The sequence below is a fragment of the Aedes aegypti genome, chromosome 2 (genome assembly GCF_002204515.2).
Source record: "Aedes aegypti strain LVP_AGWG chromosome 2, AaegL5.0 Primary Assembly, whole genome shotgun sequence".
Lineage (NCBI taxonomy): Eukaryota > Metazoa > Arthropoda > Insecta > Diptera > Culicidae > Aedes > Aedes aegypti.
Window position 1 is genome coordinate 179,740,905 of NC_035108.1, and position 26,775 is coordinate 179,767,679.

The 26,775-nt window shown below is 38.9% G+C and overlaps 2 protein-coding genes across 8 annotated transcripts in view; one reads left to right on the plus strand and one right to left on the minus strand.

Moving 5' to 3' along the window:
• The first annotated feature begins 852 nt into the window (after window positions 1-852).
• On the plus strand, window positions 853-5,698 carry LOC5574565 (SURF1-like protein). The gene is made up of 4 exons (XM_021843312.1): window positions 853-1,219; window positions 1,281-1,402; window positions 4,978-5,172; window positions 5,240-5,698. The coding sequence occupies exons 1-4, from the start codon at window positions 1,049-1,051 to the stop codon at window positions 5,616-5,618; spliced, it is 867 nt and encodes a 288-aa protein (XP_021699004.1). The 5' UTR covers window positions 853-1,048; the 3' UTR covers window positions 5,619-5,698.
• Window positions 5,699-19,266: 13,568 nt separating this feature from the next.
• LOC5574564 (zinc finger protein 236) overlaps window positions 19,267-26,775 on the minus strand; it is a 54,136-nt gene continuing 46,627 nt past the window's right edge. For 6 of the 7 annotated variants that reach the window (XM_001661466.2, XM_021843313.1, XM_021843319.1 and 3 more), the window contains exon 4: window positions 20,067-20,267. In XM_001661466.2, the coding sequence (XP_001661516.2) occupies window positions 20,151-20,267 (117 nt within the window). In that variant the 3' untranslated portion in view covers window positions 20,067-20,150. The other variant, XM_001661465.2, reaches the window with a different exon arrangement.

A 26,775-nucleotide genomic window follows, 5' to 3' on the forward strand; every position in this document is an offset into this window, starting at 1 on the left:
TCGGTGAAATCTACTATTTTACCGGAAAAAATCAGTGAAAACTGTTTATTCATGTATATTATTCTGGAAAACTGGAAAAAATGAGATTATTCAAAACATAAACATATATAAAAATATCGCTAATACCTTTGATAAACCATCCAAACTTAAACTTTATGAATGACACACATACGTTTTATTTACCGTACCAAATTGTTTTCATTTAATCTTTAACATAGACATTATTTGATGGAGCTAAATTAAGTGTTACGTTTCTTTCACACATATTTTTTATTGATGAAAGCTAATAGTATAAATCTATATAGGTAGTTTCACACATAAATTGGGTCCTAAAATTTTTAATAAAATCTTGTTTTTATTTAATAACACGAAAAAGCATGTTACTGTAACTACTTTAGCAATTTTTCCCGCTCAAATAATGGCTATATCATGTTTAAACTTTAATTTAAAAATTTGGTCCATAAATGAACCTTGACACTTAAGATCATGTTTGACGTTCGCTTAGTCGACAAAAACACCACAGGGGTTTTAGTTCGACCACTGGGGTTGTTCCTATCTGACATTTCGTAAGGGACACGGAAAACAAAATACACCCAAAATTTGAGTTCAAGCCAAAGGATGTGACAAAATCTAAAAAAAATGTTTTTGGGCTTAAACCAACGGAAAACATTATAAAATTGAGTAAACATGTGTTTTTGGCCTAAACTTAAGCGTTTGGCACTAAAATTGGGACAGGGCTTTAGGACCCTATTGTATACGGAAAATCGCTTCAGTGAGATGTTAGGCTATTTTTTCTTATCGGCTTATAACTCTAGTCTCCCGGCTAGGTGTGGAAACGTCAAAACAAATCAAATCGACATCGCCGTCACCATCAGCTTCATATCATAAACACCCGAAGACCAAGACCGTGATAGTGATACCTAGATGTTATGTGATCAAATTCCATTCATTAGTGCACGATCGTTATTTATTGTAGGTGTTGTGTGGACGCTGTGAAGCCCGTGATATCACACCAGTTTAGAATCAGTGAATGACAGTGCAATAAAAAATGTTTCGTTTCATTCAACGTGAAGTGCTTGCCGGTTTGCGATCATCGCGACCTGTAAACCGTTTCTATCCGTGCCGGCAAGCACATCAGAAACGATCTCGAGTTCCTCCGCCGGTAAGATTGCGTAGCGATGGAAATCAACCGATCACGGCTTTTGGGTGGATGCTATTGGTGAGTTTCATTTCTGTTCAATTCAGAAAAATGATTCCTAAAACATTGTTCATCCATTCAGGCAATCCCCGCTACGACATTCGGACTCGGATGCTGGCAAGTCTACCGGAAGCAGTGGAAGGAAGATTTAATCAGGAACCTCGAATCACGTATGCGTATGGAACCCGTTCCTATTCCCGATGAGTAACTATCCATATCTGACCACAAACATACAGTAATACGTTTGCAAATTTTTCGATTTTTCATACAAAATGGTCAATTTTAGAGGGATTAGATATGAGTTAGGTAGGTATTCATGGATCGATTTGAATGATATGTTTACAATTTTTTAGACATAACTTGAATTTAAACAATATATGTTTGAGTGATTTTTCCAATCACGAGTTCAAAAGCAATAACGCTTGAAGTTACTTTTTTTACAAGTTTTAATAATTGATATTACCTAACTCAAAACTTTTTTTTTTATTAATTTCGTCAATGACTACAGGCTACATGTTTGCTTCATTGTATGTTGTATATTATTATATCTTAAGGAGTTAAAATATTGTCTAAACTTTGTTCGCAATTTGCGTAAGGGTTTGTATAAGAGAAATTGCTTTTGTAATTCGATTCTAATCCCATGTGTTTTCATATCTGGAGACCACACAACACTACAATAGAATTGATTTTACATATGCAATGTATAAAGTTTGTACGATTAAAACTCCCGATCCCGAAAATTGTAGCTAATACGCTTAATAAAGCTTAACATTTTGATTGCTTTATGGATAATGGTATTATAATGGTCAGTAGAAGTAAGTTTAGTATCTAGTATAACACCTAAACCTCTGATCTTATCGCACTTTTGAACTTTTGATTTCCTAAAGAGACAGTAATCTGTAGTGTATTCCGTTTTCTACTATATGAGATTATATTACATTTTTGACGTTTAATTTTGGTACACCATTCATTAAATATACTTATTGGTGGTAGTTGGTCCCTAGTGATTTATCCTACCTCCGTTCTGGTCACGATCTTCAGATTATCGTGATTCGTCAACATTCGTATTGATAAAGTGGAGGGACATGGTTGAAATGGAGTTTAAAAGAAACGAATGTCAGAACAGGTATCCACCGGCGACGCCAAACGGACCAACGTAATGTGGTGTAATTTGGGACTTGTGGATTGAATACTGATATTTTTTGCCAAGCATCAATATTGGTGACTTTCGAAGATAGCGAAACGTAAGAGGGGTTAGGACAAGGTTGTGGATTTACTGGGTAAATCCATCACATTGGGGTTATGACTCTGTGTCTTGTCAGGAATAGGGTCTGATTGGTATGGTAGTATGCAATAGAGTTCGGAATTGATAGACAGACTTTGAGGAAAGAAGTTTTGAACGTAAGGCAGCAGCACCTTGGATCTTGGAGGGCGCAGGTCTGGAGAGTTGGGCAGCTGTTCATACTAGGTTACATTAAGTAGAAAGTGGAATCTGTTTTGCCGTGCACAAATTATGGGAAGTATTTGAAAATGTTTTCTTGTTCAGATTGGGTAACGCAAGAGAGGATTTTTAGCTCTGCGTTATATTAGGAGGATATTATAGTGCATGGTCTACTGATGACTGTGTATTTTAAGGGTGATCGAATGAAAGCTTTGTTGAGTAAAGTTACCGTTGAATTTTTGCAGTTCGTAATTGTTTTGAAATGTTTGTCGGACAATAAGAAAATTTTCTAGGGTATTTGTTTGGATGCTAATGCATTATATTGATAAATCTAATTGTTCGTATCACACGCGAAGCATAGCATAACCCAATGTATAATGAAATTAGGTTCGAAGAAAGGATTAATATTTGATCACTTAAACTTTACGTTGCAAGATATTTTTAATCGTTTTTCTTTTCTTCTGATGTACAGGAATAACTGGTATATTTAGCTAAAATAATGAACAATCATACGCATAGAGCCTACGGGTCATGCAGTTAGGATTGAAATTAAAATAATATTGCGCATTTCTTTCACACCACAGGTTTATCGCAGAAGTTTTTACATGTGCGGAGGCGTTGGTAGAGGTGCGCGATTGCGTCGAGTCGGGTCGGTGTTTTCAGCGGACTCATTTTTCGCAAATCGAAGAATGAGTGCTCTGAGGGCATCAACATGATTCGATGAGGTCCCACACTTTTATTTGCGCTTTTGCACTTGTAAATGTCTTACTAAATAGGAATACTTTGTGTTAGGGAAAGTGCAGGAGAATAAAATATAATTCATTAGAATTTTCTGATAGAGGCAGAGTTCACATGTTACTTAGGTATTTAAAAGCAAATGAGAACCACATTAAATAATAGATAAACACTAATGGTCATATTTTTATATTTTCATTTCATCGCGGTCCTCATTGCTCGAGCGGAGACGACAAAACTCGAGGTGGATAGAATCGACGCAACTACGACACGGAAATGAAACAGATGAGAAACTATCGATACATTTATTCAACTATAAAAACCACGTTTTAACGTAATGACTTTATTTCTTCTCGTTTCAGCAATCCAACAACCAAACCATCTCTACTATCTTTTCATTTCCTCTTCGTTACATTTATAGTCCCTCTGGCATTGAATCGAATGACGCATTCCGCTTTTTATTAGCGATGTCTTTGCTGTACGTTGAGCATGGTGTCGGATGTGATGTGCTGTGTAGAACATCGGATGTTCTACACGGCACGCTACTTCCGGCATTTTGTTTGGCGTGCGGGATAGACATTGCTAGTGATGATATGAAGGCCGCTATTCGGTTTAGTGCCAGAGGGACTATATCTATTTAATGTATCTGAAGCTTGTGGGACCGCTTTAATTCCGGCGCCTGCTTGTGGAAGATCCCGGTGTGCTAAACGGTATAGGACATGTTAACGGGGGAGGCTTGGTAGGTCCTCACCCAGCCCGTGTCTAGATGGGCGGATAATTGTCTGCCAGGGTGTGGATTGAGCAATTACAATTACAATTACCATTCATTAAATATACTTATTACATTCATATAAATGTCGCAAAAAAGACATGCTATTGATTTCCATATAAAGTTTCATATCGTCAGCATAACTAAGAATTTTAAGAATTTTAAGCACATTATGAAAGGTTTCTTCGGAAATGTTATAGATTTAGACGATATGAACAAGTTGTTGTGTTCGTCTTCCACATTTGCAGATTAATTGGGTCTTCCTTAGGCGAATGGTTAGAGTCCGCGGCTACAAAGCAAAGCCATGCCGAAGGTGCCTGGGTTCGATTCCCAGTCGGTCCAGGATCTTTTCGTAATGGAAATTTCCTTGACTCTCCTGGGCATGGAGTATAATCGAACTTGCCTTGCCACACGATATTCGAATGCGAAAATGGCAACTTTGGCAAAGAAAGCTCTCAGTTAAGAATTGTGGAAGTCATCATAAAAACACTGAGCTGAGAAGCAAGCTCTGTCCCAGTAGGACGTTAATGCCAAGAAGAAGAAGAAGAAAATTTGCAAATAAATCGTTTATAATTTTTCGTCAAAGAAACTACTTTAGTCAAATGAAGCTGTCCGAAACTGGAGGACAGGAAGTGCTAGGCCAAAATTGTAACTTGTCCTCTAATGTGTTTGTTCTAATAGAAAAGATTACATATTTTCAATTTTGTGAAAGAACAAAAGAATACACAGAGCTCAATCTAAATAATAGTTGATAATTTTGTATGGAAAATAAAAAACCTGCAAATGTATTGTCCAACACTATGACTTATTCCAATCCGTATTTTCTTCGCATAGTTTGTCGGAGCTGGAAAAAATGGAGTACCAAAAAGTAATTGTCCGGGGAGAGTTCCTGCACGATCAAGAGTTACATCTAGGTCCCCGGGCGTTGATTCAGAAAGGAGATTCCAATACCACGGGTGGTCTGTTTTCGCAGAAAGAATCCTCGATCGGATATCTGGTCATAACGCCATTCAAGCTAGAAGGAAGAGAGTAAGAATGCACTACAACCGTTCATAGATCAAGGTAAAATTGTTATAATCACGATTTTGTATTTCAGAGATAAAATTCTAATCAATCGCGGTTGGGTGTCGAAGCGAAACCTCGATCCAGCCACTCGACCAGAGGGCCAAATTAAAGGAACCGTCGAGCTGCAAGGCGTTGTTCGTTTGCCGGAGAACCGTCCCCAGTTTACTCCTAACCAGAGGGGAGCCATTTTCATGTACCGAGATGTGCCCAAAATGGCCGAACAGTGCGGAACGGAACCGTATTTTCTTGATGCGACCGTGGAGTCCACGGTTCCCCATGGCCCCGTGGGTGGACAAACTCGTGTGACGCTGCGAAACGAACATCTATCGTACATCTTTACGTGGTTCAGCTTGTCGGGGTTCACTTCTTGGCTCTGGTTCAGACAGGTTGTCAGAGGAAAGTCGTTCTAGGACTGTAATAAATTTGGTTGAGTCGAGATTTGCTCGTCTGAACTATATTAATTGTAAAATAAACCTTTTTCTGTTGGAAATGTGTTTTTTGTTGCATGTAATACTGTGAGAAAATTTGAGTGCGATTGTCTTCATTAGTGTACACACTGTGATTCGAATTTGCATGATGATAACCTGCATAGTAAAACCTGTTTTTTTTTCCTGTGAATGAATAACGTCGCCGGAAACGTCCTTACCGTCGTCGAGGATGAGAAAGGAATGTTAGTGTGGCATCCATTGCACTATAGTCTAGAAAGCAGATTTACGCGGAAAGATGTAAGGTATCGCGAGATAAGTGGGTGCATGGGGTAAGTGAAAATAATGTGTATACTTTACTGAATATGTGAATCAACGAAGTAAACTCATGCGTAAACTTTTGAGGCCATTTAGAACATTACGATAGGTAAGAGATTCCTGAGATTGTTCAACCATTATGCATAATAGATCTTTGATCTTTCGTTTGTTAACTTGTCATATATTACTCCGTAACAAGTTAGCGGCAAGTCTTATTTATTACAAGTCTTATTCTAAAATTTTCAGTGAAAATCAAATCTGCCGAATATAATTTTCTGTACTACTTTTAAGTTGTCCTCTCTAACAGCTTCAAACTGAAATAAAAAAAAAAGTTCTAGCATTAATTTGACGTAGACCAAATTTAAAAAGTAACTAAATTTAAACACCGTCAATTTTCTTATCACGTGGGGCAAGTGAAAAGTTTCTCATTAGAGATTGAATTTATGCTTGCTCTTCAGGTATCTATAACTATATATAACTAATGGGCATTTTTTTTAATTATCGGACAGGTTTGGGCCGGAGGTTCTCCGATTTGCATGAAATTTTCACCAGAGGTAGAGCTCGTGGATACATGACCAAAAGTGAAATTCAAAAAAATATAGTGGCCTATTTTCCCGAAAAACTCTAGATGAATTTTCACGATTTCTCTATATACCTCAAACTTTGAAAATTCATATCTCCTAAACTATGCATCGTAGAACAAAAGTTTCTTAGTGAAATTGAAAGGACATTTTCTCAGCAATCTATTAAAAATATAAAAAGAAAAACATTTCCCATAAAATTTTTCACCATGGAGAAAATTGTCGGAAAAATAGCGAAAAAACTATCGTCTGTACCATGAAAAATTTTCAAAAAAAAAATTTTCTGTTTCATCAATCCATACTCTAACTTTCGTCCATAGACGCCAAAGTGGTATCTTTTACCGTTTAGGCGACAGAACTGAAAAACCGATGACCACCCGCACGCTTCCAATAGGAAAATGTGTTCTATTGTGGGCCTCATAACCGTGCGCTAACGGCGGCAGTAATTTACACGCATTGTAAGTGTAACACAGTAAACCATCCTTCCCTTTCCAGTCAGAAGAAGCTTTTCGTCAATCGGACCACTCTCCATTGGTCAGTTGGGTGTTTTGTGTGCCCTTCATCAGCAACGTTATTTAGTATTAAAGCTAACAGCCTCTATGAAAGCCGCACGGGAAGTTCTTGTTACAATCAATCATTATGGTAACGTTTGAAGGATCAAATCTCACTTTCTTTGAAAACTTATGAATATATTGTTAATATGTTGTTTCGGCTAGGACGTCTTTCCTACGTTGTGTCTTTTACGATACAACGGACGGCAAATCAAGCGAACAGCTTCACTTTAACATATTTATTACCACTGAGAGGCAGCATGCCTACTCGGTGGAGAAACGAAAGAAAGTACCGTCAAGCTACCATTCACCGTGCATTTAAGAAAAATTTGCACTTCAAAAAATTATATAACTTTTCCAAATTATTTAAAGCGTGCTCAAATACCACTATGTAGCGTGCAATTATATAATAATTCAAGGAAAAATATAAAACTAGTGATGCATAACAAAAAAATACTCAAAAATTATGTTTGAAAATGTCATGTTAAGGTCGCCTCGTACCGTTCTATGTCACCATTTACCGTGCACACTAGTGCACCATTCACCGTGCGTATAGTTTTCGTCGTGATTTAATTTTGTTTCTTGTAGAAACGTTTTTAATGGAGCAACTATGTTGCTAGTAGTGTGCGCACTAGAGTGATGCAAATTTTGAAATGTTTGCTCCCCTATGCTTAAACGATTTTAATTATGGTAAATAGCATCCTCCCAAAGTTTAAAGTGATTCGGAAGAAATTTGACTGTGCACACGCCATTTGAAGTTTATATGGAGATTACTATGGAAAACGCCAATCTTTTGTGTTCAGCTCTCTATCTCATCGTCATAATATTTCATGGAAGAGTGAACAAATTCTTCTAACGTGAAATCCTCCCAGCTACAACTTTGCCGAAGACCACTTTTTGATTGGACCTCAGGATAAATTGTTATTCATCATCATAAAGTTGGTTTGCATGTAGCATGCTTCACCAACTATTCGGCAGGCAACAGTGGTGCTCCTGGCGGGAAGAATAGATCAAAGTAATCCAGGCTACTATGTTCTACAGCAAAATAGCAGTGTTGCTCTGAAAGTAATTGAATGATCATCTCAGCATGATTTAGACTTTGTTACCAATAATAACAAATTATCCTTACGTCCTATCGAAATGTGGTCTTCGGCAAAGTTGTAGCTGGGAAGTTTTCACATAAGATGAGTGTGTTCACTTTTCCATAGATTATTACAGTGGGATTCCGTTTTTGGCACGCTCCGTTTTTGGCATGCTCCGTTTTTGGCACCCCCCGATTTTGGCAACAAAATGGATCCGTTTTTGGCAACATTTTTCAATATCATTAAAATTTGTATTTTTCTGTAAATATTATTATGTCAATTGTTCAAGTCATTTGAACAGCAATCCAACTTCACGCTTAACGCATTCCAGAGTTCAATTTTCGCCGATATTTCTCAGAATGTCACCAACTTGTAGGAGCACCGTATAAGCTTATTTAATTTTAGATGGCCGTATAGTCGTACCGTTTCATGAAGTCATTAATCTATATGAGTATCTACTAGTATCAACTAGAGTTCCAACATCTTTTCTCAAGCATTCACGCTTTATGACCAGCCCACTTGAGTATGCCGGTATACAATTGTAATTAGTAAAAGTCAGCTTTCTTCAGATTTGGAACAGCTTTTCTTAACAAAGCAACATTGACATAAGAGGAACAAAAAGTATAAAAACACACAGTGTTTTCAACTACAATTTCGTTTCGCTATTTCAGCTCACTGTTCTTCTTATTGTAGAATTACATGCATTGCTTATGTAGAACATACCATAGCAAAAGAAGCAAATCACTTTTTTTTAAGAAACGATCCCACATTGTAATCCAGTATTACGTGCCATATCAAGATTTAATTCAAGTATGCTTGCGGCATGAAATTATATTTTTTTGTGAGATCTTGAGGATTCTGAATAGGTTTCCAGCGGAATGTGGGAATTGCTAGTGGCACTCTGGAAAGTTTTTATGAACTTTTGAGAATTTTGATCGGAAACTTGAGAATTTTCTGCAATATCGCAGCGGAATTCTTGAAAGTTTAAGCGCTATCTTCAAAATGATTAGCAAGCTCGTAAATTCCTATCTGGCTCCTAAGTAAGATTCGAAGAATTCTGAGCAAGATTCCGTGAATTCCTAGCAAGCTAGTATAGAATACAATCAGGTTCTATACCATTTTGTAATAATTTTCAGAGGAATTTTTCATCCATATTTAAAAGACACCATCCTAAAACAAAGGCTGCACTTATATTCTACAACGGACACACGGAACAACTATTTATTGAAGATGAAATGTTTTTGTTTGACGAAAAGATTCCTCCGAAAGGGGCGAACCTCCATGAAATCGAACCTACACTCCGTAGTACAATACGCCTAAATGATTGACGCCGCTAACCTCACGGCTACGAAGCCCACATTTCAGCAAATGATTTCAGCTGTTTTTGTGTGCTCTTTGACTGTAGTCAGTCGACGCTTGGGATTAAAATAGAAACCTCTTTTTCTTTAAGTTTATTTAACTAGAATCATTCGGTTTTGTAACACCTAGAACTTTTTTTTGTAAATACGCTTCCAATGAAATTTCTGTATTCTTACACTACTTTGAGGAATTGTTCTGTTATCGAACAAAGGTCACTTATGCGATTATTGTTTTTACATGACCTAGGTATACACATAGTATACATAAAGTTTATAAAAAAACATTGAAGATATTTCAGCTATAAAAAGTGTGTAGAACGCCTATCAAAAAAAAAAAAAAAAAATATAACGGATCTTCAGATTTATAACATAGTCCTATCCTACGGAAATCTACTTCGAAATGGATCGTTCGGAAGTTTGGTCATCATTTAGTTCCATAATTATGATGGAACAACGTAAAAAAGATATTTTTGAAAATAAAAAAATGGGTTCCGATTTTGGCACGGTTCCGTTTTTGGCAACTGAAAATTTCGACTTTGTTGCCAAAAACGGAATCCCACTGTATAACGAGCAGTTAGAGGACTGAAAACAAAAGGTTTGCCTTTCCCATAGTAATTTCCATACAAACTTCAAACAGCTTGTGCACAACCAAATTTCTTCCGAATCACTTCAAATTTTGGGAGGATCATTTTCATCATAATTGACATCGTTTAAGCATAGGGGAGCAAAAACTTCAAAATTTGCATCAGTCTAGTGCGCACTCATTTTTAAGAGTATTCAAATCTTCATTTACAATAAAAACCATAAAAAGTTTAATAATTGGCTAAATAATTATTTTTTCATTAAAATCGTTATAGCAGGTTTAACTGTATTGTCCAAACTATTCCATATTCACTCAAAAACTAAATATGAAGTAGATTAATGACGACATAACAATATATCTAATATTACCGAATAATTTCATGCCTTTTACACTAATGCACGGTAATAGGGACCATATATACATTCAAAATAATCCAAACGTCATTACTACGTGAAAAATCACGTAGATCCTAAATAATGAACTTTTTCTGACTTTACCTGACTAAGGTAACAGTTACCGAGCCATAGATAAACACAATATGTTGCTCTGGTCATTTTCACAGTATCAACCTATCGCTCTTACGTGAAAACAACCTACACGCTCCACTTCATTTCGACCGTGTTCACTTCATGATTCATTTTGTGTTGTGATCAATTCAAAGATGGCGTCGGTTGTAAATAAACTTTAAGAGTTGGTATATTGATTTTGTTCGTTTATCTGCTAAATTCAAAAGTTTTTTTTTTTAAGTTTTTCTCATATTAATTTGAATTCTATTATTAAAACAATCATTGGACCATTTTTCTGGAAGGCGTCAAACAGGGCATCAAATAGAGTTTGCAATGTGAATCAGATTTGCAAACGGTTCCGGAAGAGACGGTGCTGGCCAAACTGTTCTTCTTTTAATGAAAATTGAGCGTAAGTAAACTTATTATATGGTGTAATGGTGAAAAAATAGTCATATTTATGACATTCTCCCTCTGGCACAGGAGCATCGTCTGCGACTACTTGGCGGAAGATTCGAGCCCGAATTATATTAGAACCAGGCGATTTCGTTAACAACTTAAATTAAATTGTGTCGGTATCTAATGTTGAATAAATACAATGACTACGGTTGAACAAAAGTCATTATTTATTTTATATCATTAAATTGAAAAGAATACCAAAAATACAAGCAAAACTATTTGCAGCTATACCGATATGCACCTTGAGTTCCATCAAGCTATTTGGTGAAATGTACGAACAAAAACACGTAGCTATTACGCGGTTCTCCGATGAAGTGAAACAAGTTCTTTGGTTCATTCATTCATTCATGATTCATTCATCGTCACCTACGATCCCCGTAAAAGCTACGTGGAAAGTGCGATGGAAAAAAACCACGTATGTTTCCACGTAACAATGACGTTTGGATTATTTTGAGTGTATTAAAAAGGAACCATTCACCGTGCATTTGGGTTTCGACTGGAACACAATAAAAAATTCTAATTTGCATAAAATCTCATTGCTTATACGATGAAATACATCTTACTCATAATATCCACAGCGAAAACTTGTTGAAATTTTGAAAAATTGCATACTCCATCGTTAAAATGAAAAATGGGAATTTTTGGCGTTTTTACTAAGAGAGTTGAAAAATCTCATTATAAAACAGAATTCACATGACTTATACTACATAAACTATGTTTTTCAAAATGTTTTGTGACAAAAACTATTTCATTTCATCAGTGTTATCTAATTTTGCTGACAAAAGAATAATTTGTGCAAATTGTATGAATATTTTGTAGGAATTTGTATATGTGCACGGTGAATGGAGGCCGCACGGTGACTGGTGACTTAACGGTACATGCTTACAAATTCAATAGGTGCGCCTTATATAGGCGCACGATACGGCCAGACAAAACATACAATAATTATTCATTACGCGCGTACGCTTCTCAATACAGTTTGGCGAGCTGTTGGGTTGGCGCCAACTGTAGAGGATGCACGCTGACTGGCAGTGGAATATTCCACAGCAGCCATCAATGGAACAATAGATAGCGTCCCTGAGTGTTATACAGTTGATTGATGTTATATACATGCAAATACTATACTATATTCTTCCAAGGAACAATCCGAATTTATATCAAATATATCACTTTGTATAGATAACAAAACTGAAAATTTATTCGCGCGCTTTTAGTTAATTATCTAATCATTTGATAAATTGAACACAATTTGAAAAAAGCAAGAAAATTACAAATAGCACTTTATGTATGCATAAATATCCATTTTGCTTGGCAACTATATGATACTGAGGGTCAAGCATGGGAAACACTCACTCAGTTATTGTGTTTCCCTCACTCGCTTCCACGCACAGTCGGGAGCGAGAAAGCCGTTTTTTTAACCAAGCCGAACGTTTCAATTTCAAAACGGCATCTGATCAGTCGAATGCAATACCAAAATACCAAGACCAAGAGGTATTGAGCCTTTTTTAGCCCGCCCACGCAAACTAACCCCACTATCAGAAATATTGGTATTAGCTCTTCCTGATAGTGGTATTGGTGAGCGCGATCGAGTTGAATTGGGTTCAACAGCGGCTTGCAAAGCCAATGTTTACCAATGTCGATGTGCCCTTTTGAAATATTTGTCCAATGATTGTTTACATTCTGATTCCGTTCGAATGGCATTCGGGTTTGAGTGCTAATGAGCGTTCACTGACTGGCAGTCCACACCACGGAATGATTCAGTTAGTAGGAATCCTCTCAGTCTGTTCAATGCATTCGGCGAATGGATGCTAAGTGCATTAAGTCGTGCCTCGCAGATACAAGTGTATTGGTATTCACTTCTCTTCGCATTCCTTCCGATTGTCCGCAATCGGTTTCGACGCTTTCATGCTACACTCCGCCTAGGACGGTTCAGCTATCACTGAATGTTCGATAGCAGCAGATTTTTTGCTATTTTTCATCGGTGGCGTTCGTGTGAGTGAGTGAATTTTCCCATGCTTGCTGAGGGTCAGTTCCTATTACCTATATTATTAAATGTTAGGATCGTTTTCAATTAATGACTGTTGGTCTCAATAGTAAAGGTTACGAATAAAGGACATACAAAACACCCAACAGACCAAAGGAGAGTGCTCCGATTGACGAAAAGCTTCTTCTGACTGGAAAGGAGAGGATGGTTTACTGCGTTACACTTACAATGCGTGTAAATTACTGCCGCCGTTAGAGCACGGTTATGAGGCCCACAATAGAACACATTTTCCTATGGGAAGCGTGCGGGTGGTCATCGGTTTTTCAGTTCTGTCACCTAAACGGTAAAAGATACCACTTTGGCGTCTATGGACGAAAGTTTAGAGTATGGATTGATCAAACAAAATTATTTTTTTGAAAATTTTTCATGATACAGACGATAGTTTTTTCGCTATTTTTCCGACAATTTTCTCCATGGTGAAAAATTTTCCGAGAAATGTTTTTCTTTCGATTTCACTAAAAAACTTTTGTTCTACGATGCATAGTTCAGGAGATATGAATTTTCAAAGTTTGATGTATATAGGAAAATCGTGAAAATTCATATAGAGATTTCCGGGAAAATAGGCCACTATAATTTTTTTGAATTTAACTTTTGGTCATGTATCCACGAGCTCTACCTCTGGTGAAAATTTCATGCAAATCGGAGAACCTCCGGCCCAAATTGTCCGATAATAAAAAAAAAAATCCCCTAATAATATATAGCTAACTATAGCCTATAAGTAAACAAGGTTTGCAATTATCACAGAACGTGTTAATAATTCCAAAAACACATTACTCAAATCGTTAAGATCTATTAGAAATCATGGAACTTCTTCAAAAGAGGTTGCCAAACATTACGATATTAATGTGTTTACTTTGGATAGCCGATTGAAAGAATGTTTCTGAATGTTTTCATTGGTTTGTTTTGATAGAAAATACTGCGAATTTGGCGTTTTAATTACGATTTCAGTCAACTTGCATGTAAGTTACTACTAGTTTTTTTGTGCTAAAGAATACGAATCAACGAAGTTTGTACTACTTCCGTAATTAAAAGGTACTTTTTGATGGGTCTGGGTTATTTGGTATAACGCCATTTGGCATAAACGCATTTCATCAAGAACAGGTACAGTATTGGACAAAACATTTGCAACTTTTTCGATTTTCCATACAAAATGACCAACTTTGGTGAACTATACTGCCCATACTCGCAAAACAGTCCCATTTGAATTTTCATCACTTTTGAGTTTTCGTCATGAATCATGTTTATTATTAGTGTACTTCATGGTATCACACTTAAAGTTGTATCTTTGTATGGACAAAATGCGAAAAAAATACCAAATCATGTGCGTCCCATATTGAAAGTACTCGCATAAGAGTCCCACCAGAAGATTACAACGAAATTCAAGCAAACCTATTCCTGTCATGATTGATTTAATCTTGCATCGTAGTTTTCATCCCATAAGCAAAAGAAATACTACACATTACAATGTTTTAAACCATTTTTATTTCATAAAAAATATGTTCTGCTTGACATAACATGATATTTTTTTTCACAATGCTTCTGGTGAGATAAGTGGTAGAAACATGTCTAATCCTTATAAGACTCTAAATTAAAAATAATGTAAACAGCTTCCCTCCAAGTCAAACCTATAGCTGTTATAACATTCGACTTCTGGCCAATTTTAAATTAAATCTTCGGTAGGTTTAGCTTCCAACAACATGGAGAGGGAGGCTTTTGGGCCAACATGGGAAAGGGCACATCTCCACTGGTATGTTAAAATGCTGAGAAATAAGAAGGTCCAATAAGAAGGCAGCATTATGGATATTGAAGAAATGTCCAATAGCTTTGCCGAAACTAACCACAACTTACCCGCCTGAGTAGGTACATGTGTTTCAGATCCAACACAAACGTGCTGTAGATGAATCCAAAGTACTTTAACTGTTGGCCGGCCGCAACGCTTCCATCGAACCCAGGAATGTCCTCAGGGCTGTCACTATCACCACCGTATTGTTTTATATTTTAAAGGTAGTATTTTATTGTATAATATTGCAATTAAAATATGAAAGCACTAATAGGAAAAGGAAAAGTGCTTTGGAATGTATTGCTGTGTGCGCTTGAAACGCAAATATCAAATGCGGGAACACCAAACGCGGTAAGATTTTCTACAGGCAATCCGATGTCAAAGTAAGCTTTTCTGTGCTAGGTTGGCGGTAATGTGTGTAATCGTTGCTAGGTGTCCTTTGATTGTTTGTCTTACCGCATTTGAAGGACATTTAGTGAAGATTTGCACCTCAAATGCGCACAGCAATATAGAAAACTCTGCAACTAATGTGTCAAGGTGCGCGATAACAAAGTAAGCGAGTTCCTAGTAATGGGACTGGTATGCGAGTATATTTGAATGTGATGAGAAAAGTACTCGGATAACGAGTCCCACCTGCAAGAATCTTTAATTTGTACACAAAAAACAATCGCAATAAAAATATTTCAGTAGTTGATCATTTTCTTAAACTCTTGTGATGATGTGTTGAGTAGTGCCACTAGAATTTTCTGCTGCCTGCAGCGGCGATGCGAAATCTTCAGCAATAATGTTCAATTGCGTTTTTCTCGACATGATGATTTTCCTAATGGGACTGTATTGCGAGTATGGGCAGTATATCTCAGTTATTAATGGACCGATTTGAATGAAATTTTGGCAGAACATCAGACATAACTTGAATTTTAACATATATTTTTGAGTGATATCTCCAATCACAAGTTCAAAAGCAGTAACGGTTTGTCTAAAGTGAATTTTTTGACGATTTTTAATACAGTCGAAGCTTGTTATAACGACATCGCAAGGGACGGTCGTTATAGGGAAATGTCACTATAGAGAACAATTATAACATTGAAATATTTTTTAAGGGACCGAAAAATGTTGCTATAGAGAGCTTTTGTCGCTATAAAAGTTGTCGTTATAACGAGCTTCGACTGTAATTGATATAACTAAACATGTTGAATGAATAGCTTCATAGTATCTTTAGCAAAGTTGTAGATTTTAACGAGATGAACAAGTTTGCTGAAGACAGTTTTTGTGTAGGGCTATCAGATTTTGAGATAAATAGATTTGAATTTTTCGTCAAAAATTACACTTTAGTCAAACCGTTATTACTTATAAGCTCGTAATTGGAAAAATTATTCAAAAATATGTGTTGAAATTCAAGTTATATCTGATGTCCTGTGAAAGTTTCATTTGAATCGGTCCATAAATAACTGAGATCTAGCTTACCAAAGTTGGTCATTTTGTATGGAAAATCGAAAAAGTTGCAAATGTTTTGTCCAATACTGTATATTAAAAAAACGGATATAATTCTAGTTTTTCCAAATGGCTAATTAAGGCAAACGGCGCAATGCCAAATGACCTGTTCCCCTTTTTGATGGTTAGGAAAAGTATTGTATTAGGCCATATAAGAGAAACGACCATTTTTGTACGGAGTATGCAAGCATGTTCAAAAATTCGATTGAATCAATATTAAATTATACAATTTAAATCGTACTGCAGTCAAACCTCCATGAGTCGATATCTGAAGGGACCATCGACTCATGAAAATATACAATATATACAAATTATACAATTCTGACGACCTGTAGCACACTATTGTAACGTGCTGTAACATTTCTGAGAGCTGCAACGGATCGAGCAACTCCTAATATACTGGAGACACATAGGTAATGTGATCTTCGAGACACGCAGAAAAGGTTTTTTTCTGTTACGCATTGTTAGTATAGAGAGCGAGTGTATTTATTAGGATGAAAATCATGATCATATTTTCAAATCAAGGTTTTTCGGATGCCATTTAGGGATTTCAAACAATAAATAAATAAAAATTTAGGCATTATTGATTTGTACAGTGTGTGAATGACGATTCAAACTTAAGTTGTTGACAATTGTTTATGATTACATCAGAGTCTATGAATGGAGAGTTGCGCGAAGAATGAAACCAAATCTACCTATCGAACTGTCAAACCGTCTACCTATCGAGCAGACCAGCAAAATTGGTAGGGGCTATTTTCGAAGACGAAGAAGAACAACCATTTAAAGAAGCCTCTTCGCGCAACTCTCCATAGGCCTATTCACATGACGTTCCAAAACAGCTGATTGGGAAGCTCTTTGACAGATCTTCTATGAAAATGACAGCTTCGTGTATGCACCGGTCCTCTACCGATGTAAACAAATGCATAGACGGACCTGTCACATGAAAAGGCCTATTCATAGACTCTGGATTACATTAGCACACCTTCTAATTCTCTTGAGTTCTTTCCAGTTTTTTTTGTGTTGTTCGTTTTTTTGTTGGTGTGATGTTCTGTCAAAAATTCTGTGTGTGTGTGAGTGCTTCCAATAAAATCGATATGTGACGAGATGAACTGAATAAAGTAGATTATTCGAGCTTGAGCCGTGTTCATGAGCGGAGTCAAATCTTTTATTATAAATCGCAGTCACAAAGAAGTTTTAATATAATTAATAAGTACATTTAGTCTAAGTGGGGATTATTATTTGTGATATTTAGTGAACTTTACAGGACCCCCAATTCCTGTTACGATAATCGAGCTACCACGATATGCAGGGGGGCAGCAGAGAACCCTGATCCCAATCCCTTTACATCCCCTTTACAGCCACTTGAAAGTAACGTTCATTTCATACTGAATCGTATGCTTGCTACATCAAGAAGGATTAGGTCTGATGATTTTACTTGCCGGACATTACGGTTTACCTCCTTCACCAGCCGTACAATTTGATGGCTGGTAGAATGTCCTTCTCGAAACCCAAATTGTTCATGAGGAATCAAACGAACTGCCTCCAGATGTTTCTCGATACGTGCCAAAATGACGTGTTCGAAAAATTTGCTCAAAGTTAGCAACAAGCTGATTGGTCTGTAGTTCGAAGGTATGGAATGGTCCTTATTCGCTTTCGGAATGGCGACAACTATAGCGTGTTTCCAATCAGCGGGAAAGTAGCATAATTTGAGGCGAGCGGAGACAATTTTAGCGAGAACTACATACCGCAAGACATACCCTTTTCGTGGAAGGCGTTTTAGAACCATGTTTTTGATTCCAAGATGACCAGGCGCTTTTTTGGGTTTTAAATTGCGAATGATTGTGGCAATTTCCGAACTAACCAGGAGTTATCGGCCACATGTGGAGAAAGGTCGATCTGTTCGACAGAACGCTCAACAGCTTAAAAAGTGTCCCTGTCACTAGTGGCTTGATTATTGTGAGCAAGCGCGAAACTTCCAGCAAGCAGGACAAGCGAATAACGTGTCTCCTCTGCGCTCTACTGCTGTACTTAGTCGTTTACTTCAAAGCTTTGGTGATGCGCCAAAATTTATTATCGCCACGCTCCATTGCACATTAACGTGTGCGAAAACTTGCTGAACCGTTTGCGCACAGAGTCAGTATTTGCCAAAGGATCGGCCGACAAACTGATCTCGATGGTAACGGGCAGGTGGTCAAACGACAGCTCGTTGTGTACGTTTGGTTTTGAGGACATGTTGACCAAATTGTTAGACAGCACAATGTCTAACGAGGACGGGTTTCATAGCCCTGAAAGAATGAACGTAGAAGAGTCCGGGAAGTTGATATTAAAGCCGGAGTGTGACGCCTCTTGAAACAGGATAGTTCCAGCTTTATTATTTCTGACACAGATGTCTTGCGTTTAAATCCCCAATGACGAAATACGGTGAGTTTTGCGTAACCAAAGAGCGGATTTCACGTCGAAACTGAGACCACTCAAAGCCCCAACGCGTACAAGGGAAGTATGCAGCGATTATACGTATTTCATTATTACCAGTCGTTGAGATAAATAGAAAGTCCATCACCTTGTCTCAGGCCTTACCTAATTAACCAAACATGGACGGTTCAAATTACTGTACTGGTTACGAAACCACAGTTCGCTTATGCTCGAGTATTCAAAGAGACTTTTTCCAGATGTAGCAGGTTCTCTCGTGCCTAGAGTGACTAAATCGGAATCTTCCGGGATGATTTTTGCATGAGTCATAGCGATAGAGCATACTTTCTCCCTCGTATTGAAGCGTTACGTTATTTGTGGACGGCCTCTAATGCAGGTTAACATTGTTGCACTGCGTCTCGCTTCGGAGTACTGAGGATGGTGATATATCGGTAAATGAAAATCCTGCCGTGCTATGTGACGTGTAGAAAATATTTTGCAAATCTACCACTTCAATTCAACGTTTATTTCTAGATCTTCCATTTTTTATTCTTTTTTTCTCGATCCATCTCTTGAAATAATGGGAATATATTATAGTGTAGGTTTGAGAACAAAATCAAATATTTAAAATAGCATTAGTGGTGCAGTAAGTGCAGCACTTCCAATGATGAGCCTTAACACGTATTACTTATTAGTTATTTATTATATAGTCCAGTTTTTCGCGTGTGCTAAAAAGAAAAATATTTCAAATTAAGATTTCTGAATATAAAAAGAATTGTGTTTCGTAGACCGAAAATTATACTGTCTGCTTAAACTAAGTGGAGAACGTTTCTAACGCGTTCAGGATCTGTCTTGATGGATATTGGGTACCAAACGCAAAATCAATTATTGATTGTTAAAATAGAAATGTAATAAACGAATCATGAGGACTTTATCACTAACTTAGTATTCATTCTTAATTGGTTTCATTTCCAGCAACTGGAGGCTATAAATATTTACAGTTTATGCAGATCCATTATTAGAATGAACCTTCCCTTGTATGTACAATTTTACACAACTTGGAACCGTACGCATACTTACTAGACTGCAGGCTTAGTGCAATCTCCAATAGAGCAAACGTTAGTATAACACTAAACTTTACACTAATCTTTGAAAGATGTTGTTAGGCTTTGTTTCCGGATAACCGCTGCGAGTTATACCGAAGTCCGAATGTCTTTAGCGTGTTCAGCACGGAGGGTACCGTCTGCAGCTACCGTCTTCTAAGCTGGCTGTAAAGAATCGGAATTAAAGAAACATGGTTTGTTCGGTTGAAGGTATACAGTGGCAAGGGTGTTGATGGGCTGTGATATTCAAATTTGTTAAATCTCTTTAGCGGTTTTTTGTTCATCAAGATCTCCACCGTCAGCTTTCCGGTCTTGTATGTTCGTGGCGTCGCCGTCAACCTGTACTCGCTGCTCACAAAGCAATTCTTTCGTCTACCAGTAGGATAGTACAGGTAAGAAGATAAAAAAAGAGATAAAAGCAATTCACAGGAGAAGGAAAATTGTAAAACAGTTAAATCATAAGTAAATGAAACAAAGTGTAACGAGTAGTAGCAAATAAGGATAAGCCTGATTAGTGTAACGTTTGCAATTTGTGTGGACTGTGATGGACTGTTGGAAATAGAATGTTCTGTAAGTCGGATTAGTATTTTTAGTACTACATTGAATGCTCAGTTTAATTCGTTCTACAGTCTACAGATTTTCCCGCATATTTGCCTCCAAGAGATCCATCATTCAGCACCACTCTTAATATAGAGGTATAATTTTGGCAAATAAGCTTCAATTTTGATTTATCACGTTTGCGGCTAACCAGCAAAATCTAGACCGAAAATCTAGACATCACATATACTTTGCAATTGGATTATCTGCCGGAAGAGAGCGAGCTTGGCGAAACCCCTCTTGTAGACGGTAGGAGCATCATAAGAGCAGCAATCAACAACGCAGCCGAGGGCATCGTCGGGTACGTGGAAAAGAGGACATGTAAAGATTGGTTCGACAAAGAATGCTAGCAGGTTTTGAAGTGCTATCTCAGATTATCTTCCGTCGTCTATCACTAATTATTGGTATTATTATTATTTGCTATTATAGCAAATGAGTTTGTGGAAAGTTAGTTTCATCAACGGCCGCTCGACGATGGCCCAAATATTCACTGTACGGCAAATTCTCCAGAAATGCCGTGAATACCAGGTTCCAACGCATCACCTGTTCATTGATTTTAAAGTAGCTTATGATAGCATCGACCGCAAAGAGCTATGGAAAATCATGAATGAGTACAGCTTTCCCGGGAAGCTCACAAGACTAATAAGAGCAACGATAGACGGTGTGCAGAACATCGTTAAGATTTCGGGCGAACATTCCAGTTCGTTCGAATCCCGCCGGGACTTCAACAGGGTGATGGATTTTCGTGCCTGCTGTTCAACATCGCGCTAGAAGGTGTCATGCGGAGAGCCGGGTTCAATAACCGTGGTACGATTTTCACAAGATCAAGCCAATTTGTTTGCTTCGCGGATGATATGGATATTGTAGGCAGGACATTTGGAACGGTGGCAGACATGTACACCCGCCTGAAACGTAAGCCGATTATTGCGGTGAATGCGTCAAAAACAAACAAGGCGGCATCCACAAATTACGTAACGCTCAAGGGGGAGGGGGGAGTAGGCTCAAGCGTTACGGCTCATACAAAAATTTAAAATTTTCATACAAAAAGCGTTACGGAGGGGGGGGGGGTCAAAAATTTCCAATTTTAGCGTTACGTAATAAATGGACGCCGCCCAACAAACAAACAATATTTGTGCTGAATGCGTCAAAAACATAGTAGGGGGAGATCCCCCAGTACCGGACACTTAAGCCACTAAATTCATAATTCGAAAAATATTGATTTTATGGGCTCGTGTTACCCATTTATGATTAATATTATCATTTTTATAGTGTACAAAAATAAATTTGAAAATATAAATACGAATAATGACGATGAATTTTGATGATGTAGTATCAAATTGATCAATCTTGAAAGGTGGCACCCAATACCGGACACGATCTGGAAATGCCTCGAATTCTGCAAATATGAACATCATTGAATGTGTACACTATAGGAATATTTTATAATTACCAGTTCAATGCATTTGCAACATTTACACGAATAATTAGCGTATTTCTTAGTGTTCCGTACGGAACGTGCGGAAACTCCTACAAGAATAAAAACCGAATGGAGCACAACCCGCATCAGTAAAAGAACCAACAACAATCGGAAACATAGCCGAAATGCAGAACTCACACAGTTCAAGCCCCCGATGAGTCCCACCCTAACGACGCCACTGAGAGTATGAGTTCCTTCTACGACTGTGAGTGTCCGTGAGTGCCGTTGAGCGATTCCCGCCGTCATCATCGTCATCATCAAGGTGCTCACCACAGCGACAGCGTGTGTGTCTCGAACATTCCACGCGCATCGAGAACACGTGTCGCGCTAGCTCAAGAACGTTCGAGAAGGACTCAAATCCGGTATAAATACACGGAGGGAATCGCGTACCGGATCAGTTTTCATTTAATCGCCGCGAAGTGTGTATCGATCAAAGTGAGTAAAAGTGTACCAATAGAATAAGTGCAGAGAAAATAAAGTAGTGCAGTTGTAGTGTAGTGTGAAAAGTAGTGGTGTGTTTTCTTTTCATTCGTCCCGAGATATACAGTCCATCCGACCCGACCGGAGTTGGCCACGGGTTAACGCGCCAACATAGTGGTCCTTCGAACCGGATCCAGTGTCGCCCCCCGCCCTTAGGAAAGGATTACGCACCACCGTTACCCGACACGTTTGCGTGGCACTCTAGCCAGAACGTGTACTGCCCGAGGATAGGAGAAGCTACTACTGCCACCGCCGCCGCCACCGTTTGTGGATTATCGAGCATCCGTTGCCCGAGGAGGACACTGCATCGCCGTTCCGACCCGACACGCTGTCGTTACCCGCAACGCTGTGTGTTCCATCCGAAGATCGTCTACTATGACACCTCCGAAGACCAGATCGGCTGCTAAGACAGCAGCTGAAGCCGCTTCCAATTGGGAAGTCACCGCCGATGCTGAGACACTGAAGGAGCTTTCGTCGCTGTCCCGCCAACGTGATCAAGTGAGCCTGAAGCTAACGAGAGTGGAAAGGGCACTTGTCGCCGCTCGCAATCAGGTCAGCCTTTCGCAATTGAGGACATTCTTGAAGAACATCGACGATGCCTACAACGAATTCAGCGCAGTCCACAGCAAACTCATCGCCATCATTCCCGACGAAGCCTTTCGCCAACAAGAGGAGGTTTATGTGTCGTTTGAAGAGCGATACAACTACGTCCGCACGACCATCGACGAGCTGATGCTGACAACCAAGATGAACTCCGTCAGAACGCCAGTGCCACAGCCACAAGTAATCGTGCAGCAGCAACCATTGAAGGTTCCGATCCCCACCTTCGATGGATCGTATGCCAACTGGCCCAAATTTAAGGCCATATTCCAGGACTTGATGGCAAACTCTGGAGACTCCGATGCCCTTAAGCTGTATCACCTTGATGAGGCGCTTGTTGGCGAAGCGGCAGGGGTTCTCGATGCCAAAGTGATAAGCGAAGGGAATTACCTGCAAGCATGGGCCATCCTCACCGAACGATTCGAGAACAAGAGGATCATCGTAGAGACGCACATTTGTGGCCTATTCGACATCCAAAACATGGCCTCAGGATCCTGTAAGGAGCTTCGACGGCTTCACGACGAATGTACCCGCCATGTCGAAAGCCTTAAATACCTCGAGCAGGAGTTCTTGGGTGTTTCCGACCTGTTCCTGGTCCACATTCTGACGTCCGCGATGGATCAACCAACGAGGATGGCATGGGAGGCCACACAGAAGAAAGGTGAGTTGCCGACGTATGCGCAGACCGTCTCATTTCTTCAGACCAGATTCCAAATGCTGGAAAACTGTGAGATGGTATTCAACCCAGACACAGAGCGCTCACCCAACAAATCAGCACCGAAGGCTTCCAAAACGATTGCATCCGATTCGACCCTACGAGCAGAACCAAACGAACCTCCCAGAAGAAGTGTTTGCGACTTTTGCCAAGGACCTCATCGCAACTACCAATGCAGTACGCTTGCAAAACTGCCGATAGTTAAGAGGATGGAAAAGGTATGGACAACTGGTGCCTGCTTCAACTGTCTTCAAAAAGGGCACACATCCAGCGAGTGCTCTTCTCCGAAGGTGTGCCAGAAATGCCAAAAGCGGCATCATACACAACTCCACAACGACGAACCAACGCAAGGCCTGAGAAACAACGTGTCCACTTCGACGATCGAAACCCGACTACCTCCGAACCAGAACACGGTGTCCACCAGTCCAGCAGTGTCGAGTGAAGACTCAAGACCATCGCTTCAGTGCAACTATGTCGATTCCTCCAAAACCGTGTTTCTACAAACCGCAGTCGTCAACGTTATAGACCAGCACGGCCGACCGCTGCCATGCCGTGTTTTGCTAGACAGTGGTTCACAAGTGAACTTTATCTCGATCGATTTAGCGAACCGTCTAGGCGTAGAAAGGCAACGTGTCAGCATCCCGATTCGAGGTATCAGCAACGTCCGAACTAATACTCAGGAGAAGGCTATGATAGAATTCCAATCCCGAATAATTGACTACCGTAAAATGGGGCGAATAGAAACACTCTCCGACATGTTTGAATGTGTACAACTTAAATCGTGTAGATAAAAACCATTGTTATTACTCTCAAATATTGGTCCCGTCTTCCTTAGTTGAGACCCCAATTGCCGTTAAAAAAACAAAAATTATTTCGTACAAATATTTGTGAAAATGTTGTATGTTTCTATTCACCCCGCAATGGGGCGAATAGAAACACTGTTCAGTAAATATCAATATTTTTTTCATTTAAATGGAAAAATAAACGCTTGTTCGAGTGCATCTTAAAGAAATATCATAACGAATTCACCTAGTGAAGAAAAAAATTGAAATTATTAAAAACAATTTCAATTTTTGATCATGTTGCAAATTGTCAAAAATGGCGGATGTTTTAAGCTACCAAAAATGGTTGAGATTTCAGTATTTTCTTCTTATTTTGTTTAAGCAAAATGTAGCAAAATTTATGATTTGAAAATAGTCTGTCGATACTCTGTTATTATTGAACTAATGGAAAAAATATATTTCAGTAGGTTTTTTAAATTTATCTTTACATAATATACGCATTTATACCTGTAGGTCACTTTGTTTCTATTCGCCCCACTTTTTCTATTCACCCCGTTTTACGGTACCGAGCTAGAGTGGAGTGTTTAGTCGCGCCTACCGTGACAAGCTACATTCCGTCAACATCAGTTGATATTTCAACGTGGAGTTTTCCAGTTGGAGTCTGCCTTGCTGATCCAGAATTCCATAAACCCGCCAAGGTAGATATGCTGTTGGGCATCGAATTATTCTTCGACCTTCTGCGACCAGGAAACATCAAACTAGATGAGGACTACCCCGAACTACGAGAGACACGACTAGGATGGGTTGTCTCTGGTGTGTTCCGAGACAGATCTATCTTTGAGGAAGCTCAACATGCATTCACCGCTGTTGTAAACAGTACCAACCGATCGAATCAACGCTATTCGAACCCCAAAAAGAGTTTCGACTTCAACCACACACGTTAAGAGAGAGCCTAACGTACATGTGATTTCAACCCGAGAACCGACAAACATCGACCGACGACCTCTCCGAAATACCGTACGAAAGAAGAGTGAGTATCATCCAGCCACAGACAAGCCGTCACTAACCAATCAAACCCGAGGAAACAAGGATTTTATGCGCCGCCATCCAAGCCTGGTCTTTTATCCACGAATACGCCAAAAAGGTTTCGACACTCGAACATCCGATCCAGCGACTACCCATAGTAGAGCAGCACCGTTGAATACTACAGACAGATTGTTGAACTTCGTGTCAACCGGGGGGAGTATGTTCCGTACGGAACGTGCGGAAACTCCTACAAGAATAAAAACCGAATGGAGCACAACCCGCATCAGTAAAAGAACCAACAACAATCGGAAACATAGCCGAAATGCAGAACTCACACAGTTCAAGCCCCCGATGAGTCCCACCCTAACGACGCCACTGAGAGTGTGAGTTCCTTCTACGACTGTGAGTGTCCGTGAGTGCCGTTGAGCGATTCCCGCCGTCATCATCGTCATCATCAAGGTGCTCACCACAGCGACAGCGTGTGCGTCTCGAACATTCCACGCGCATCGAGAACACGTGTCGCGCTAGCTCAAGAACGTTCGAGAAGGACTCAAATCCGGTATAAATACACGGAGGGAATCGCGTACCGGATCAGTTTTCATTTAATCGCCGCGAAGTGTGTATCGATCAAAGTGAGTAAAAGTGTACCAATAGAATAAGTGCAGAGAAAATAAAGTAGTGCAGTTGTAGTGTAGTGTGAAAAGTAGTGGTGTGTTTTCTTTTCATTCGTCCCGAGATATACAGTCCATCCGACCCGACCGGAGTTGGCCACGGGTTAACGCGCCAACACTTAGTTTAAAAGATGCGTATCAAATACCTCTTCCATATATGATGAAAAATAGCACATTTCACGATGTTGTTCTGAATGTTCATTCTTCTTAATTTTATTGCATGTTTGATGCCATGATCGACGAAACCCATGAAAAATGAATGTATTTTGAGACACTGATGCAATAATTACAAAGATATCATATAACAAATCAAGCTGTCCGAAACTGAGGGACAGGAGGTGCTTAACGAAAATTGTAATTTGTCCATATTTAGTTCAATTATGGTACAAAATATATTCATGCTATCAAATAAGGATTATGTTCGATCATGCTTGCGTGATACAAAGTATTTTTTTCATATTCAAAATAATTACTAAATAGGCTCAAAATTAAGAGAATACGTCAATTTTTTAAAGATTTTCAAACTTGTCTA

Coding starts and splice junctions, on each gene's coding strand:
- LOC5574565 (XM_021843312.1), top strand. CDS start 1,049: ATGTTTCGTTTCATTCAACGTGAAGTGCTTGCCGGTTTGCGATCATCG. Junction 1,403..4,977: donor CCCGTTCCTATTCCCGATGA/GTAACTATCCAT, acceptor TTCTTCGCATAG/TTTGTCGGAGCTGGAAAAAA. Junction 5,173..5,239: donor TTCAAGCTAGAAGGAAGAGA/GTAAGAATGCAC, acceptor TTTGTATTTCAG/AGATAAAATTCTAATCAATC.